General features: G+C 41.7%; 1 protein-coding gene across 1 annotated transcript in view; it reads right to left on the reverse strand.

Annotated features, from left to right (window-relative positions):
* GALNTL5 (polypeptide N-acetylgalactosaminyltransferase like 5) overlaps positions 1–19326 on the reverse strand; it is a 109873-nt gene that overhangs the window by 14801 nt on the left and 75746 nt on the right. Inside the window, exons 11-13 of the mRNA XM_032394375.1 lie at positions 15517–15683; positions 12346–12468; positions 2825–3074 (exon numbers count right to left, since the gene is read on the reverse strand). Of these exons, the coding sequence (XP_032250266.1) occupies positions 2825–3074; positions 12346–12468; positions 15517–15683 (540 nt within the window). The remainder of the gene's footprint in view (positions 1–2824; positions 3075–12345; positions 12469–15516; positions 15684–19326) is intronic.

Here is a 19326-nt window from a genome sequence, read left to right on the forward strand (position 1 = left end):
AAGCTACATTCAGCGTTTTACTGCACAGGGTGGTCAGCGTGCCCAACTCCCACGTTGTTCAAGGTGAACTGTAGGTTATAACACAGATCACATGTATAATATATAGTCTATAAGTAATTGGTATCATGCTAACTTTTTTTATGGCTTGATTTTTTAATTAGCATATTGTGAGAATTTGCCTTTTATAGTAATTAGCTTTCAAAAAATTTTATATAATATTCTACAAAATATGAATATAGTTTTTAACCATTTCACTATTGAACATAAATGTTCATTTATGTTGTTTTTATTTTTAACCAATATAAATGCCACTGCAATAGATGTCTTTGTACTTACTTCTCATTAACTCCTTAGGGAAATATTTCAAGAAGTGGAATTATTGCATTAAAGAATAACATTTGTAAGATTGTCAAATTGTTTTCAAAAGCATGTGTGACTACATCTATACTAACAGTGTCTTGGAGTTCCAAAAATGTTACTACTCAGCAAGTATCAGGAATGGTTTCCCTATTGAAATTTTTAGAGCCTAAAGCATGTCTGATATGTGATATATGGAAACATTATAAAATTATGTCAATTTTTTTTGTAAATGGAATACTGCAACTACTTCTTACTAAAAGTAACTTTATTTTATTTTATTTATTTATTTTTTTAAAGATTTTATTTATTTATTTGAGAGAGAGAGAATGAGAGAGAGCACATGAAAGGAGGGAGGGTCAGAGGGAGAAGCAGATCCCCTGCGAGCAGGGAGCCCGATGTAGGACTCGATCCAGGGACTCCAGGATCATGACCTGAGCCGAAGGCAGTCGCTTAACCAACTGAGCCACCCAGGCACCCCAAAAGTAACTTTATTTTAAATTAAATAAGTTCATTTTGAGATGAACTCCAAAGATTGATGCTTTATTTTTTTATTTTTGAGTAAATCAAGATTTTTACATATTAAATTTTACTTAAATGAAGTGTTATCTTTATTCTTTTTCATTCTGAAGTCTATAACAGTAACAAGAGCAACCATTTATATTGATCACTTCCCCTGTGTCAGGCCTTAGGCTATGTTCTTTACAAGCATTGGCTTATTTAATGTCCTCGATAATCCAGAGAGGTATGTATTTTATTATCATCGTCATTTTATAGATGAAGACAGTGAAGCTGAGAGAGGTAACCGGCCCAGCAGAGGGCTGCCTTATTGCACAACTCCAGGGATGCCAATCACCTATGATCTGTATGAACAATGCCTCGTGGGGATGTGCAGTACACAACCTATACAGCTGTACATAGCAGTCCTAAACAGCTAACAAATGATGCTGGAACAAAGCAAAGATCAGAGTCACACACAGTGGAAGGTGCATGAAGGGATCTATTATCCTAAAAGCAAAGGAAAGACATTTGGTGACATGTGCAAAGTAGGGTTTTAAGAAAATTACTATAACAACAGAGAGATTGGCATGAGGGAGAGGAGCCTGCAGGCCAGACTGTCCCTTACAGCATAGAGTCTAAGCCTGGGACAGTGTGGGCCTGGACCACGGGGACAGGCAGAGAGATGGACAGATGTCATGTGAGAGTCATCACAAAGGCTGAGTCCCCTGGAGCTGGTTAATCACTGGGTCAGAGTAGGCAGCGGAAGCCTGCAGGTGTAGTCATGCTTCACGGCTACATAGTATCCCATTATGGTTCCAGCATAAAGTACTAAATAATTTCCCAGTTATTCTTCCCGATTCTTAGTCTTTATTTCTTCTCCCTCTGTCGCTCCCCCTGCTTGTGCTCTCTCGCTCTCCCTCTCAAATAAAATCTTAAAAAAAGAGAGAGAGAAGAAAGAAACCATGAGGGGTAAAAACAGAAATCAGAGAACTGGAGATCCCGATGATGTCCAGGGGTAGTTGTGGGTGGAGCATAGCAGGAAAAAATTAGGAACATCTTAGGCTGTGGCCAAAGAAACAGATATCTGGTAATTTAGAAGATGAAAGGCCCAGGATATGGCTATAGGAATAATAATAGCTAACAATGATAAACACTGATATAGTACTCATCATGGACAGATATTGTTCTAAGCTTTGATATACTAAGTCATTTTCCTAACAACCCTGTGAAGTATCATTAACCTCCAGACTTCACATACAAGAAAATAAGGTGCAGAGAGGTTAAGTAATTTGCACAAGGTCACAGAGCTCTAGTTAAATTAAAATAGAGACGGAGATCAAGGACTTGCTAGGCTGCAGTGTTAGAAGATTCACTCGTGTGATTTGTAAAACAAAGAGCTTAGTAGTAGAGGAAGAGGAGGAGCCAGGCATCGGTTATCAGTAAATGTGGGGAGTGACCTGGAGGAAGTCTCTTCAGAAATTAGCCTCATCGATGCAGTTAAAAGTCACAACATCAAATTGTTCTCCTTTAGAAATATATTTTCCAAGACTCATAATCTAGGAAAATCGTATTCATCTCTATAAAATTATAGATGAAAGCACTTAGATAAATGTTTTATATATGAATTTAGCAAAGACATCTACTTTTTCTGGGCTATCCACAGTGCTAGCATTTCGTTCATTGACCACATGCAATTAGCTCCTGAGAACCAAGCCCACATTCTAAAGACAGACACCTGAAACCAGAGGGACACTATCCATGGCAGTGTTCTTAACTGGGGTGAGATGCTCATTTCTAATCAAAGAAATTAAAAACCTACCAATCCTATAATCATAGACTTTTAGAAACAAGATAAATAACAAAATATTTCTCTTCATTAAGCCCAAGAAATGCAAAGAATCATCTCTAACATCTTTTTCTCCCCAGGTCCCAATACATATTCCCATAACCTGAAGAAATCTCCTACCGGATGGGTCTAGTGGGTCCTTCTGGTCCATCCATCTCATAAGAGAAAACATTATCCCATTTAAATTCTAGATGCCAGTTGAAAGCACCCCTTGTGACCGGAGAGGGCCGGTATTCTAGGGTCTCATAGTCAATGGGATCTATCAGAGGACACACCACCATTTTGGGGTCCTTGGCAATGGCGTGCAGCAAGGGCTGTAGCCACACATGATTCACCTCGCAGTGGCTATCCAGGAACACCAGAACATCCCCTGGGGAGGCAAGAATAGGCTAGTGTTAGCACACATGGATAAGACAGCTGACAACCCAAATCAAAGTTCAGTGCAAGGAGTATTTGTTAAGCATTTACTATGTGTTAGGCTTTTACAGTGCTTCCAGATTCACCAGGGGTGGATGGGGACTAGAAACATATACTTTATTCTGTACTACATCATGTACCATGATGTGCCATAGATGTTCAGAAGAAGCTGGTGAACTGTGGGTTAGAGAGTGGTTTGGGTAAGATTTTAAAGAAGCAGGTGGAACTGAATTGGGCTTTAATTAAAAAAATATTATTTTAGTGTGGCCTTGATTGATTGACTCAATTTAGCCAATGTTTAATGCAAGGATAACTTGTATATTTTTTGGTGCTTGGGATACAAAAATGCATAATTATTTTTGCTCTTGAGTTCAAGCTTTAATGAGCATCTGCTTAGAGAACATGGGAAAAATTGGCATGGCCAAAATGAAGAATGCATGTTGTTAAAGTACCTTAATGGGCTCAAATTGGAAGGGACCCCAAAATTTAGGTGCAGAGTTTGGATAAAATCATAGGAAGGTATGAGAAACATTCCATGGTTGATCAGAAGACTTAATATTGTTGAAGTGGTAATACTGTCCAAACTGATCTCTAGATTCAGTATAATTCTTATCAAAATCACACCTGGTTCTTTTGCAGAAACTGACCCTAAAATTCATATGGAAAGGCAAGGAACCCACATTAGCTAAAAAGATCTTGAAAAAGAAAAAAATTGAAGGACTTCTGGATTTCAAAACTTACTACAAAGCTATAATAATAAAACAGTATGATACTGGCATAGGGATAACAAAGAGACCAAAGGGATAGAATTGATTGCATAGAAATAAACCAAACATCTGTGGTTAGTTGATTTTTGACAAGGGTGCCCAGCCAATTCAATGGGGGAAAGAATAGTCTCTTCAATGAATGGTTCCAACACAGCTGGGTATCCACATGAAAAAGAGGGGCACCTGGGTGGCTCAGTGGGTTAAGCGTCTGACTCTTGATTTCAGCTCAGGTCCTTATCTCAGGGTCTCATGCCCTCTACACTGGGCATGGAGCCTACTTAAGAAAAAAAAAAAAGAAGAAGAAGAAAAAGAATGAAGCTGGATTCCCTCACAGCAAACACAAAAACTAAGTCAAATGACTCACAGACCTAAAAAGGTCAGAGGTAAAACTATAAAACTCTTAGAAGAAAACAGAGGCATCCATTTCTGACCTCAGGTTAGATGATTTCTTAGATATGACACCAAAAATACAAGTGACAAAAGAAAAAATATATAGGACTTTATCAAAATTAAAAACTTTTGTGCTTAAACTGACACCATAAAGTTGAAAAAAAAATCCACGAAATGGGAGAAATTATTTGAAAATCACACATCTGATAAAGGACTTGGATCCAGAATATATAAGGAACTCTTACAACTCAATAATAAAAAAAAGACAACTTAATTTAAAAAATGGGCAAAGGAGGGACACCTGGGTGGCTCAGTCAGTTAAGCATCCTACTCTTGATCTTGGCTCAAGTCTTGATCTTGGCTCAATTCTTGATCTCAGGGTTGTGAGTTCAAGCCCCATGTTGGGCTCCATGCTAGGTGTGGAGCCTACTTAAAAAAAAAATGGGCAAAGGATTTGAACAGACATTTCTCCAAAGATATACAAATGGCTGATAAGCATATGAAAAGTGCTCAGCATCTTTAATCGTTAGAAAAAGCTAACCAAAAATCACAGTGAGATAATACTTCATATCCACTAGGATGGCTGTAATCAGAAAGGCAGACAATCACAAGTGTTGATGAGATTGTGGAGGAATTCGAACCCTTGTCCACTGCTGATAGCAACGTAAAATGTTGCGGTCTCTTCTGAAAATTATGTGGCAGTTGCTCAAAAGTTACACATACAGTTGTCATATAGCCCAACAATTCCACACCAAGGTACACAAATACCCAAGAGAAAGAAAACTTAGGTTTATACAAAGTCTTGTACATGAGTGCTCATAGCAACATTCTTCCTAAGAGTAAGAGTCATAACTCAAATGCCCATCAATGGATGAATGGATAAACAAAATGGGATATATCCACATAATGGGAATATTATTTGGCAATAAAAAGGAATGAAATACTGACCCATGCTACAACATGGACGAACCTTGAAAACATCATGGGAAATGAAAGGAACCAGTTACAAGAGACCACATATTATATAATTCCATTAAATGAAATGCCTAGAATAGGTAAAAATCTGTATGTGTAGAAGGTAGATTAGTGGCTGTGGAGGGAATGGGATGAGAGGTGATGGCAAGTGACTGCTAATGTGTATGGAGTTTCTTTGGAGTAGGAAAAAATTTTTTCTAAAACTGTTATGGTGATGGTTGCATAACCCCAGGAATATACTAAAAAATACTGTATTGCATACGTTAATGGGTGAATTACATGTGAATTATATCTCAAAAAACCCCCACTAACATCTTTAGGAAAGAAAGAGTACATCCTCTACATCTTAACCAAAGTGCAATTATTCTTATGTGCAATTCACATGGCATTGTAAATCATTAAAAGTGATAGAAACTTGATCCCTCAGCTCAGCTCACTGGTTTCTTATCTACCCATCCAAAATGGCATCTACGTGTTCATGTTTATTCTACCGAGTTCTTGAATAAGCAGGACTCTTCGGAAGAGCCACTTTATTTTGTTCCTTTCAATCCCCAGGGAGGACTGGTCCTTTCCCTGCCCTTGGTTACAAACCAGAGCAGGTCCAAGACTTCCCAGGTTACTCTTTGGTTAACTGAAGGTCTCACAGTTACTTGAAGTTGGAAACACTCTCTCCGTTCAGCAATTAGGATTTCCAGTCCCATGTTAGAATCCAAACTTCTGTGACTGCCTGACTGTCTCTTCCCCCCCAACTAGGGGGATACATGAAGAGGTGCTCAACATCACTCATCATCAAAGAAACGCAAATCAAAACCACAATAAGATATTACTTCACACCTGTTAGAATGTCTATTATTAAAAGGACAAGAAATAAGAAATGTTGGCAAGGATATGGAGAAAAGAGAATCCTTGTGCACTGTTGGTGGGGATGTAAATTGGTGCAACCACTACAGAAAATAGTATGGAGTTTCCTCAAAAAATTATAAAATAGAACTACCATATAATCTAGCAATTGCACTTCTGGGTATACATCAGAAGGAAATGAAATCACTATCTTGAAGAGTTATCTGTCCTCCCATGTTCATTGCAGCATTATTTACAAGAGCCAAGACATAGAAACAACCCTAAGTGTCCATCAACAGATGAAGGGATAAAGAAGTTGTAGTATGTACACAACGGGATATTATTATCATATCAGCTCTAAAAAAGAAGGAAATCCTGCCATTTGTGACATGGATGGACCTTGAGGGCATTATGCTAAGTGAAATAAGTCAGAGAAAGACAAATACTGTATGATCTTACTTACATGTGGAATCTAAAAAGACCCTGAACTCTTAGATTCAGAGAACAGATTGGTGGTTGCCAGAAGGAGAGAGTGGCTGAGATAGGTGAAGGTGGTCAACAGGTTCAAATTTCTTGTTATAAGATAAATAAGTCCGGGGATGTAATGTACAGCATGGGGACTATAGTTAACAATACTGCATTGTATATTTGAAAATGGCTAAGAGAATAAATCTTAAAAGTTCTCACATCACAAGAAAAAAAAAGTAACTATGTGAGGTAATGAATGTTAACTAGGTTTATTGTGATGATTCCATAATACATACATGTATCACATCATTATGTCGTACACCTGACATGAATACAATGTTGTATGTCAATTGTAGCTCAATTAAAAAATCCCATCTTTTTAAAATTATCATTAGTGAGGTTGAATATTTTTCAGGTCATTAGCCATTAGTAAATGAAATGTTTATGTCCTTTGTGCATTTAGGTGTTGGAGCCCTGGGGTTTTTTTTCTTTTTTTAATGGCTTTGTAGATACATTTTACATACTGAGGATATTAATTTTTTTTCTATGGAAGTTGTACTAATTCCCCTAGTCTACTGTTACTTAATTTTATCATTTTTTTGTTCACAATAGGTTTACTGTTTTGGGAATCAGCTCTCTCCTTTCCCTCAGGTTTAAGCTTCGAAATTTCTTCATTATTCATTGAACAGGTGAGTATTGATCTAGGTTTTCTTTTTGTAATTTAAAAATTCTTATAATAATTTAATGATTTAGTTTTTAAAAACTAAAATTAATGATATAGTTGGAATTTATTCAGATTATGGTATGAGATGAAGATTAAAAATTTTCCCAAATAACTAATTGTCTCCCAAATAACCGAACCACCACCATGACAGCAACAACAAAGAGGCCCTTCTTCCCATACTGACTTGTGTCTTATTTATTGTATGTAGTGTATGCACCCTTAGCATTTAAAGATTTTAATATTTCAACTTCCGACAATTTAATGACCTAGAAAGACCACAAGTATAGTATCAAGTTGCAAAAGAAATTAAAATTATTCTAGGTGCAATATCAAGCTTTTCCTAATTCTAATTTAAACTATGAAGCCTATGGGCACAAGCTACCTGGCACCTCCATTCCAATGAACTGTACTGTTTTTACACTCATCCTAAAGCATTTTATGGGGGTAATTTACACACCATAACGAGCACAGAGTGGCATGGGATTCCTCTTGGAGGAGTCCTACACTCACAGGAAGATTCCGTGGGAATCTCAAGTTTATTGCCAGGAAATGGAGCATTTGTTCTGCATCCATTGGCCTCGGTTATAGGAAGAATAATGCTCTTTCGTGTTCACAGAGATAGGCTTTAGAGGTAATTCATCTGAATCCCATTTAATCCCAGATTGGCATCTTCCCCGATTAAGCCAGCTTCTCCATAGGGCCTACAGTGAGTGAGGGGCATGAGGTCAAATCCAGCTGCTGAGGACCCTTCCCTGCCCTTCTCCCAGAGAGTGTGTGTGGGATGTGCCAAACCCCTGACTGCTCACTTCACCTTCCCTGCAGAGAGACCCGCTTTGTCGCCTGCACTCCAGGGGCACTTTCTCTCTCTGGTCGTGGCTGGTTTTAGAAAACAACACATGCCTCGTCAGCCTCACACAGGCTCCTCCTCCTTCATTTTCTTTTCTTTTCTGCCTGTCTTTAGTTTCTACATTTTTTTTACATTTAAACGTAGCTCGTTACATTTAGTTTATTTTAAATAACGTTAAAATATTCTTGATTTGGTCTCTGAAGCAATCATTTTTAGGATGTTAAAATGTTTTCTTTTTTCCTTGGGGGGGCAGGGGAGGGGCAGAGGGCGAGAAATATTAGGCAGGCTCCATGCCCAGCACAGAGCCCATGTCAGGGCTTGATATCACGACCCTGGGATCACGACCTGAGCTGAAGGCAGATGCTTCACCGACTGAGCCACCCAGGTGTCCCAATTTTAATATTTTCGTATTTTTTATTTCATACTTTTATTTCACAACTTTTAGTTGTAAAAAACATGTATATTAAAAAAAGAGATAAAAAATAAATGTAGAGCTCCATGACGTATCAGAAAGTAAACACAAATAGAACTACCACTCAATCAAAACTTAGAACATGGTTAGCATCCTAGGATTTTGTGTTCCCCAATTCCTACCACCTCCCATTCTACACTCTGATTTAACCAAAGGTTTATGGCAATAAGTTACTGGTTGTTGTGGGGTTTTTTTGTTGTTGTTGTTTTAGTTTTTCCTCTAATTATGCATCCATAAAAATACTGTAAGCTTAGTCTTGCTGATTTTCCAACTTTATTCTTTTGCATTTAGCTTCTTTTGCTCCCTCAAAATGATATGTATTCATCCGTGAAGTTGGGTATAGTGTAGGCCATTCATTGTTACTAAAGTATTCTATCATTTGATTATCACTAGTCTGTCGTCACCTAGTAAATCAGGACATCTGCATACTCCCTAACCAAGCAATTCCACTTCTAGACATACGCACTATGGAAATGCTGCGTGTATCTGCCAAGAGTCAGGGACTCAAGGATTTGTATATTTGGTAAGAGCCCCAAATAGAAATAATCTAAATGTGATTCAGCAGTAGAATGGAAGAATAATTTAGCATAATCAAATAACAGAACACTTTAAGGCCTTTAATTTTAATCACATGTGCCACATAAGGTACATTAGCTGGTTCTGGGGATCAGGAAACCTCCTCGGGGGAGGGCATTATTCTGTCTATCACACTAGACAACAAAAGTCTCTCATTCTGTGTCAATGTCAAGCAACAGTGCGCGCTCTCAGCGCCAGGCTAGATTTGAACCTTCTGCTTGTAGGACAGCAGCTGAAATCAACACCTCATCTCTGCCTTCTTGGCTGCTTGCTGACCATCCAAACCAATTCAGTGAAAGATGCTCCTCTTGTGTTCTCACCCCCAAGGCTGCCCTGTATTCCCCCAAAAACCTTTTCTTCCACTGTGGGCCACCCTTTTACCCTTTCCAAAGGTCCCTCATGTAAAGTAAGTTTCTCTACACTAATTTTTTCCACAAAATTCTCTTACAGCCTTCTTGCCTTATATAAACCCTGACCCTCCCTAGAAGATGCTGCTGGCCCCCGTTGACGTTCTGGATAGGAAGCTCCTCCTTCTCCCCCCAGATGGCAAAAATCCTTGGGTCCAGGGAAACACTGGCATTTCCTACTTACCCATGGCTCCCTCCAAACCATATCGACTCTGCTCCCATGCAGAAAGAAAAAAAAAAAAAACCTTCCCTTTAGATTCATACCATCTGATGATAGCTCTCTCCTCATTTGTAAAATGCCTGCCTTCTGATTCTCCCAATGGAGTGCTCTCCCCAAACCTGCTCATTTCCCTTCATTCCCAGGGGCACAACACAGAGTTCACAGCGCTCTGTCTCAGCTCCGGTGGTTTACAGGCAACTTCCATCATCCTGTGGGCAGCACCGCCAACCCAGACAAATGACAGGCAGGAACAAATACCGGAAAGAAAAACCACTCAGAGTAAGAATGATGGAGAGAGATAGAGGTTTGCTATTTCACACAGGGTGGTTTGGAAAGGCCTCTCTGATAAAGTAGCATTTGAACAGAGAACTGAGCAAAGTGATGCGGCAGGTCACGAAGACACGCGAAGAAAATTCCAGGGGCAGAACATCATGCGCCAAGGCTCTGAGATAGGAGTATGCTCAGTGTCTCTGAGGAGCAGCAAGAAGGTCAGTGCATCCGGAGTAGAGTGAGGGGAGTTGGGTAAGTGACAAAGTCTGAGCGACAGCTGGGGACAGATCTGCAGGCCTCCACGGCAGACAGTCACTTCATGATGACGCAAATACTAACTCCTCTGGAAGGTAACGGTTCTATACATGCACACACACACACACACACACGTTAATGTCACATGAAAACCCATCTCCGTGTTCAGTGGGTAGAATTTATATAAAGTGTATCTCAACAGAGTTGATACAAATGAAGAAAAAAAGAACAAATATACATCGATAGCACATAGTAGGCGCTAGATAAATCCTTGACTGGATGAGTGAACATGTGACTAAATCAATGAGGGCTCACAAGCTGCTGCCCACCTGCCCACCCCACAGGACCCCCCCTCCCCTACCGCTTTGAAGCTGGGAGCATGCCTACGTCATGGGGGGCGCGGCAGGCAAATACGGATAGATGGGTGCACAGCAAGCACCGACGAAACTGCAAGGAGACAGATGGACAGATCTAGAACCGCAGCTGAAGACTGCAGCATAACTATGGATCAAGTCAAATGAGATGGATGAGAATACAGAATATTTGAAAAACAAAATTAGACATAGATGGAAGCTACAACCAAGAAGATAAAATGTATTCTTTTTAAAAACACACAGAAGTTTTGAAAAATTGACCTAGCTTTAAGACGCAAGGGAAATCTCAACAGAACAGGCCACACATTCCAACCACAATAGGAATTAAGCTAGTAATCAAGAATTTACTTATGTTTGAACACTTTAAAATTCACTCCTCAAAAAATACCTGGATTAGAGAGGAAACCAAAAAAAGATACCAGTGCTTTGACAGTTTATAGGACAATTTTATGTAATTTTCCAAACACAGATAATCTGTTTAACATAGATATTCACCCCATACAATTCATTCTGTAAGTCTAGTAAAGCAAAGTATAAGAAAACAGTTCAAAAAAAGAAAAGTATAAGCCAATCTTACTTTTGGACATAGATGCAGTGTGTGTGTGTGTGTGTGTGTGTGTGTGTGTGTGTGTAGTGGGTATTGTAAGATATTAGCATCTAGTGAATCTAGGGGAAGGTTTATGTAAGTGTTCTGTGGGTTTGAACATTTCAAAGTAAAAAATGAGTAAGACTTTCTCCTTAAAAAACAAAACAAAGACACCCAAAACTCTATGGTAGTATTATGTGTTGAATTGTGTCCCCCCCCCCAAAAAGATATATGCACGTCCTGACCCCCAGTACCTGAGAAGGTGACTGTATTTGGAAATAGGGTTGTTGCAGATGAAATTCATTAGGATGAGGTCCTGCTCGAGTAGGTGGGCCCTTAATCCAAGGGAGATGTGGACACAGGCGGACACAGGGAGGAGGCCATGTGACCACAGAGACAGGGATGGGAGTGATGCTGCTGCCTCTCAGCTCAGACTCCCTTCAAGGGAACCTGCTGGTGAACCGGTTTGACAGCTTCCCAGGCTTTGGGATCTGCTGCAGTATTCACACCAAGGCCCCCCAGCCTCCCAGGGACTCGCAGCCAATGACTAAGGAGTGTGTGTGTGTGTGTGTGTTTTGGGGGGTGGAAAGCCAGAGCTGGACTCCTCTCCTGGGCCATCCGTGCTCTGGAGCTCCCCACTAGCCCACCTGACCTTTGGAGAGCCACACAGCCCACTGGAGCTCCTTGGCTTTGGGGTTTCCCATGCACGGGCCACTGCACCGCAGCCCCCCACTGTCCCCATAAAGTTTTGCTCTCCTGGCTGCATGTACAGCTCCATCTCAGTCTGTATCTGGGGGAACTCATCCTATAACGGGGGCTGACACTATGGCCCCTGCAATAAAATACCTTCTTCCATTTGAAATAAGGAATCTACATTTTGAAGCAGAATGCGTACTTTCAGGGTCCAAAGATTCATCAGGCTAAAAGGCATTTCCACTCTTTTGTTTATGCTGGTGGAGACTTGGAGGGGGCCCCATGAAGATTATTTCTGCACTGGCAGGAAGGTCTCCGGGACACAGATATTGGGTCAAGTCCTGAAGGAAAGGCTCATACCTGAAGCACGAGAGGCTCCAATCAGCCTTGATCGGATCAGTCCCTCTTTCTTTTTGTTTCTTATTAATTTAATCTTGCCCCGAAAAATTTCCAGGCGATGGTCTAGTTTCTCTTTCAAATCATCTGGGAAAAAACAAAACAAAACAAAACCCAACACGTGACAATGTATAAACTAGAACTACAGAAAATAAAACAATTCATCACAATTTTGACTGATTCCTAAAAACCATGTTCTTCCACAGAAGTTCTAACTTTAAAAACTTCACCCTACAGGAGGAAGAGAAAGAAACATGATTCAGCATTGAGATCAACTGCACATATTCTGTGTTTCTAGTGAAATACCTCTATTTTGATAAATCGCTGTTGTAATTTTAATAGAAAAAACATGATTTGTGGCGCTCTGGAGAAATCCAACTTTCTCGCTCTCAGCTGTTCCTTCTGACTCGGCAACAACTCAGGCAAGGCGTCCTACCCGTGGAGTCTCAGCTCTGTCCCGTGAGGAGGGCTATCCACCAATGCCTTGCAGGACCATGGAGAGAGGGACAGATATGTCACGCAGCACAGGGCCTGGTACTCACTGGCCCCTCAGTATTTGGAGGGAGATATGATGATGGTCAAGGGGGCTGGGCTCGGGCTCCTCAGGGTTCTTAGGATCTGCGTCAAGAGGTTGAGGATCCATGGAAGCAGGTTTATTATAATCTTGGCAGAACGAGGGATCTCCTGCTTGTCTTTAAAAAGAGTGCCAGGGCCCCCCTTCCCCCCACTCAGAGGCAGAACACAGGCTGCAGGGCTGCAGGGCTGCACCTGCAGGGTGGGGGGCAGGGGGCTTGCGGCCCAGAAGTCTGCAAACACTTCTCCCACATGCAGAACGCAGAGGAACTCTGTGAGCCATAGCTCAGGGGAAGTAAGGGCGGTTCTGGCCGCAGTGATCGCTGACATGACGTGGAGGGCTTGGCTTCTTCAGGAGATGGTCATGTTGTTGGCTTGTGCTCAAGAGGGCCCAGGACCATGAGAAAGATGCATGGCAGCAGGTCAGCTCTGGACGTGCCTCTCGCATAACTCAGTGGGCCCCCCGTCCACTGCTGCCCAGGCTGAGGGGGTCCAGCGGAAGTGCCTACTGGTATCAGCTGGGAAAGACAAGCTGAAGTTCGCATCGTTCTCCTAGAGCCCGTGTGAAACCACTGTGAACTAAAGCAGGAATGTGAGTATCCTGAGCCCCATCAGAGTACAGAACACCCTGTTTCCTGTGTGTGTTTGAGCTTCTGCAAGGGGCAAACAGTAGCCTCCTTGGTGGAGCAGGTGAAATCACAAACTAGGTGAACATGGATCGAGGAGGAGAAGTCACGGTATCTGGTCTGGCAGCACACCCAGATGTTGGGCATCAGTGGTGATTCCCCTGGTGCCTAGAGAACTTATGAGCGGTCACAGGGTGTGTCTCTGAACTCATGGCGTGGTTCTGAAAGGCTTGGGGAGGTGTCCCATGGCCATCCTGGAACTGTATGTCCGTAGCAGGACCCTTGTCCTTGTAGGTGAGCAGTTAGAACTCCACAGTCTAGCAGAAGATCCCCTCCACCCCGTCCCCTGCCCAGCATGTGGCCAAATCTGCTGCTCAGTGCTACTGATCCCATTAGGAATCTGACCATCTCCACACAGCCCCTCCTGTGCACAATCGTAGAAACAGCGGCTCCTGGAGAAATAATGTCATAAACAGTAGTGCCTGGCCAATGTGTGAAATCCCTAAATGTAGCCGACATTAGCTTGAGCTATTTTCCACCTTCCACTTGACACACCTAAAGTCCCTTCCCCTCAGGTGAATCTCCTGGGATGTCCTGTTTTCTACCCCTGCCTGTTCATCTTCCTTCTGTCTCTCCTCATTTCCTTTCCCAGCCCGCAGTGGGTCAGATTCACAGAGGAATAGGTTAACTTTTAGGCAGGAAACCTATCCAATACTGAAAATATTGCTTCCACGGGAAATGGACCCCACAGGGACCTGCAGACTCCAAGAAGCTTTTCATTAATCTGGGTCCCCTTGGCTTGCCTCGGGTTTATAATTCGGTTGTAAAAAGGACAACTCATTTCAAATGCCAAGTGCATTTAATCAGATTTTGTGCTAGTATCACAACTCTTTAAAACCACTGAGCAGGGAGGAACATGCACTTGACTGCAGTTAGTGTGATTAGAATTCATTCATGGGGGGCGCCTGGGTGGTGCAGTAGGTTGAGCTTCTGACTCTTGGTTTCGGCTCAGGCCTGATCTTAGTTTAGGGTCATGGGATCAGGCCCTACGTTGGTCTCCGCACTCGGTGCGGAGTCTGCTTGGGTCTCTCTCTCCCTCTCCCTTGCCTCTCCCCGCATTCTCTCTCTCAAATAAACAAATCTTTTTTTTTTTTTTTTAAAGATTTTATTTATTTATTTGAGAGAGAATGAGAGACAGAGAGCATGAGAGGGAGGAGGGTCAGAGGGAGAAGCAGACTCCCCGCCAAGCAGGGAGCCCGATGCGGGACTTGATCCCGGGACTCCAGGATCATGACCTGAGCCGAAGGCAGTCGCTTAACCAACTGAGCCACCCAGGCCCCCTCAAATAAACAAATCTTTAAAAAAATTTCAAAAAAAAAAAAGAATTATTTCCTGAGGAGGACTTGGGTCATGTCACTCCCCTGCATTAAGCCTGTAATAGCACTCCATTTCTCCAGAGAAAATTCCAACACAAGCCGTGTGGCCTTTTCATAGCTGTGGTTTTCTGTCCACCCCTCCCCCAATGCTATACTCATACATATACTGCATAAAGTACAGGACTATTCCCACCTCACCACGTTACCTCTGGCCTCTGGGCCTTTACGGTGCTGTCACCTCTGCCTAAAACTTTCCTCCTCCTCTCCATCTGGATAACTCAGACCTCAGTTTAGATGTCGCTTCTTCCTGAATGTCATCCGTGATCTCTGAAGACCAGGTTGGTGCCCCTACATTCAGCCACCTCACGGAAGCGCTAACCACCCGTGAGCCCAACACCACAGGACAGGGACCGGCGTTTACACCCCCACCGCTGTACCAACAGCGCCTGCCTCGACACCCGCCGAATGTAAAACGTCTAGAAAGTGTAAAATCACGCGCGTGCCGTCAGAGGTCGCACTGCCTCCAAAGCAGATGACAGGTGGATGGCATTCTGTCTTACCAAAGTTGCTCATGTCATCTACCAGAATAATTTCTTCAAGGATGTGTTGTGGCGTGAGGTTTATGACACTAGACATGGTCCGAAACAAGGCGTTAAATTCCTCATTGTGGAAGCAAATAACCACGCTGGCAGTGGGTAGGTTGGCTGGGTAATGTTTTTGAAGACACCTGCAGGCATAAATAAAAGGAAAGAAAAAATGATTTGGGGTCTCGTTGAAGCACTTTTCTTTATTTGCATTTTTTCTCTTTATTCCCATTTTTTCTCTTTATTCCCTTAATTGATCATTATAATAAGGTGACACTACAGTTGAAAATACCAAAATTAAAATACAAAAGCTTCTTTAACTGCTTATGCTATTCTAGTATTTTCTAAATCACTCCCTTCTTAATGTCAGCAATAATTGCTCTTCCCTGGAGACTCTGTTTTGGCCATCATAAGTCTATGTTGAACATAGTATAAACATGAATTATACCTATATTTTGGTTTCTATTATAAAAGTGTATTAATACATTTATACACATTGAAAGGTTCAAGTTAACTTCATTGTACTATCTTCAAAGAAAATCTTGTGCTTTAGTTTGCTGTGGCAAAGAAATGCAGTGGATATGGTGTAATTGGATTTCTTCCAAGGATTTGACAAAAATGTGTTATTATTTTTGTGCACATGAGAAAAAAAAACAAGAGCTGAATTCTAATAATATTAGTTATTAGCTATTAATTATTGTTTGAATTGCTACATGAGTTGGTTGTATTTTGAAATACTTTGGTTGTAAATGACAGGCCCACTGGAGCTAGCTTAAGCATAAGAAAGGGAAGTATATTGGAAAGGGACCCAAATGTCCCACAGGACGTAGTGACAGTTGTTCCAATGGAAACTTCAAGAATGACTGGAGCTAGAGGCTTGAAAGTCACCTGGACACTTGGTCCATTTCTGTTCTTGCCTTTACATCTGGGAATAATAGTAACTGTAACAACATCAGCCTACTTCATAGGTTGGGAGGGTTCAATGAATTAAAACGTCAGATGTTCAGAACAATGCCTGGCAGATAGAAAGAATCACACCAGGCTCATTATACAATTCTTATCCTCTCTCTGCAGCCTGGCTCGTTTCCACTTCTTTATTCCACAGAGTGGGAAATGTGGCCAACATCAGCATATCTTATGGTCCAGCACCCAAGGAGAAACTGGTAAGACTTGCTTTTTCTCAAAAAGTCAGAGGTGAGGATTCACTGGCCCAGCCTGGCTCAGGTGCCCGTCGCTGGGCTAATGGACTGTGGCCAGCGAGTGGGGTCAAAATCGAAGTCACTATTCCCACTGCAACTTTGTGGAAAGAGAAGTGGGGCAGGAAATGCCAGTAAAGGAGGCGCTGGGTGGGGGCAAGCCTACAGGTATCCCACACAGACCCACAGCGTATGCATGGGCAGGTGTCACCATGGAAGAAGAGGGACTTCCCTAGTGAACACTTTTACCCAAGACTAGATGAAGATGTGCCTACCACGTAGATGCTGCCATCGTGCTGCAGGGAGTGGGACCAGGGAGAGGGCTGAGCGGCTGGGAAGGGGGCGGGGGGAGCACATCTTACACGTGGCTTCACAGAGACAAGCAGGAGAACGACCCACAGGCTTAAATTCCGGGAAGATCATGGAGTTCTCCAAGAGGAAGGAGATGAGAGAGACGGGGTGGGGGACAATGAAAGGACAGCACAAGAATGAGGGACATGATGGTCCAGGGTGAACGGGTGCTACTTAGGTCACATCTCTAGCATTATATCCAGTCCTGGGCATCTTTTTAAGAAAACTGTAGATAAACAGAGTCCCTTCGGAGGAATGAGACAATGATAGTGAAGGGGCCTGAGACTATGTCACACCAGGTCTCTTTAGGCCCCTGGGTGTATGAGTCTCTCCAAAATTAATTGATAAATGTTGCTGTGGTCTTTTCTGACCTAAACTTTTCTCACCTAAGTAAGCAGTTTTTCAGGGTAAAAGAAATTTGGACAAGGCCCAAGTTTGGTGGTCCTTGGTTAGCTGCTCTATTCTTTGCTGATCATACAGATCAACAAGAGTACAGTATAAAGCTGGACTATTGTGGGCTGAATTGTGTCTCCCCCAAATTCATATGTTGAAGTCTGAACCCCCAGTACCTCAGGATGTGGCCTTATTTGGAAATGGGATTGTTGCAGAAACGATGAGGGAAATGTCATTATGGTGACCTAGTCCAATAGACTGGTGTCCTGGCAAAAAGGGAAAATTAGGGCACAGAGACAGACACAGAGTGTACTGAGTAGGGAGGGAGGTTATTGGCTTACACACCTTGTGCACTAACACAGGAGAAAAAGCAATAGGACTGGGGGTATGTTGACTTGCCCCTTTTTGTGTTTTTTTTTAAATATATAAATGCCAGGTTTTCTGTGATTAACATTTAAAAGAAATCTGCATACTTATTAATTACAAAAGGCTAAATAATCATTTTACAGTGCAGCAATTTGACAGCTTCTGTTTCAGTCAAGTGATTGAAAATAATTTCACCCACAGTCACTTCACTGGTAATGGGACAAATGGACATCAAGTGCCTCCTGATGCAGTGCTCTGAGGATGACACACGATCACTTCTATGGTATTCCTGCCAAAAAGCATGACCCGGATTTGATCGCAAGGTAACATCAAACTCAAACTGAAGAACATTCTAGAAAATAACTGGTTAGACCTCATGAAAGATAAAGACTTAGGAATGGTTTCAGATGAAAGAAAACCAAGGGCTTGGGAACACCACATGCAATCTGGGGTCTTGGGTTGGGTCCTTCCAGAAAAAGGACGCCAGCGGGGCAACTGTAAACATTTGAATCATGTCTGTAGATTAGCTAATGGTATTGTATCAATGTTAATTTCCTGGTTTTGTTCATTGTTCTGGTTCTGAGGGTATGGAAGATGTTAACATTTGGGGAATCTAAGAAAAGGCTATATAGGAATTCTTTGAGGTATTTTTGCAACCATTTTGTAAGTCTGAAATTATTTCAAAATTGAAAAGTTAAAAGATAAAAAATTAAATCAGAAGACCAAGCAACATAAAAAATGTACTCTTCAAATATCTGTACCAAATATTTCCATGGCTAGTGAAAACAATCATGTGAATTTTAAGGCACAGCTGAAATGGAAATCCCACTTAATGGAATAATAGGATTAGTATAACAATGGCTGAAAATCTGCTTGGACTCCAACAGTAGTTGAAATTTATTTTAAACACAAGTGTACCCTGTACATAATTGAATTTCCTATTAAATAAGTTAATATTCTGAATACTCAAACTTCCAAGTTCACTTCTCTCTTTGGACTGCCTCTCTCTAAAGTTTCTGGTTTTCCTAACAATCATGTGCATGGGGGAAAGGAAGTAAAGGTAGCTGCACTATTTTAGGAGATGAGATTTAGGGAGAAGAGTTGATGGTGTGGCAAGAAATTCATAGCTTACAGACATTCAAAAATATTGGCTTTCCTTTGTGGTAGTTCACTATCCAGTTAAGAAAAAAGTTGTCCCCAGGGGTACCTGGGTGGTGTTGTCAGTTAAGCCTTTGACTCTTGATTTTGGCTCAGGTCATGATCTCAGGGTCATGAGGTGGAGGTCTGGCGTCGCTCTCCACGCTCAGCGGGGAGTGTGCTTAGGATTCTCTCTTCCTCTCCATCTGCCCCTCCCTCCCCCTAAAATAAATAAATAAATCTTTAAAAAAAAAAAAAAGTTGTCCTCTAAATTAAATTCATATCATGTTCTATGGCTTGAATAAATTTAAATTCTTTTCCTTTGTGTCATCACGTGTAAACA

Source organism: Phoca vitulina, unplaced genomic scaffold, assembly GCF_004348235.1.
Source record: "Phoca vitulina isolate PV1807 unplaced genomic scaffold, GSC_HSeal_1.0 scaffold80, whole genome shotgun sequence".
Taxonomy (NCBI): Eukaryota; Metazoa; Chordata; class Mammalia; order Carnivora; family Phocidae; genus Phoca; species Phoca vitulina.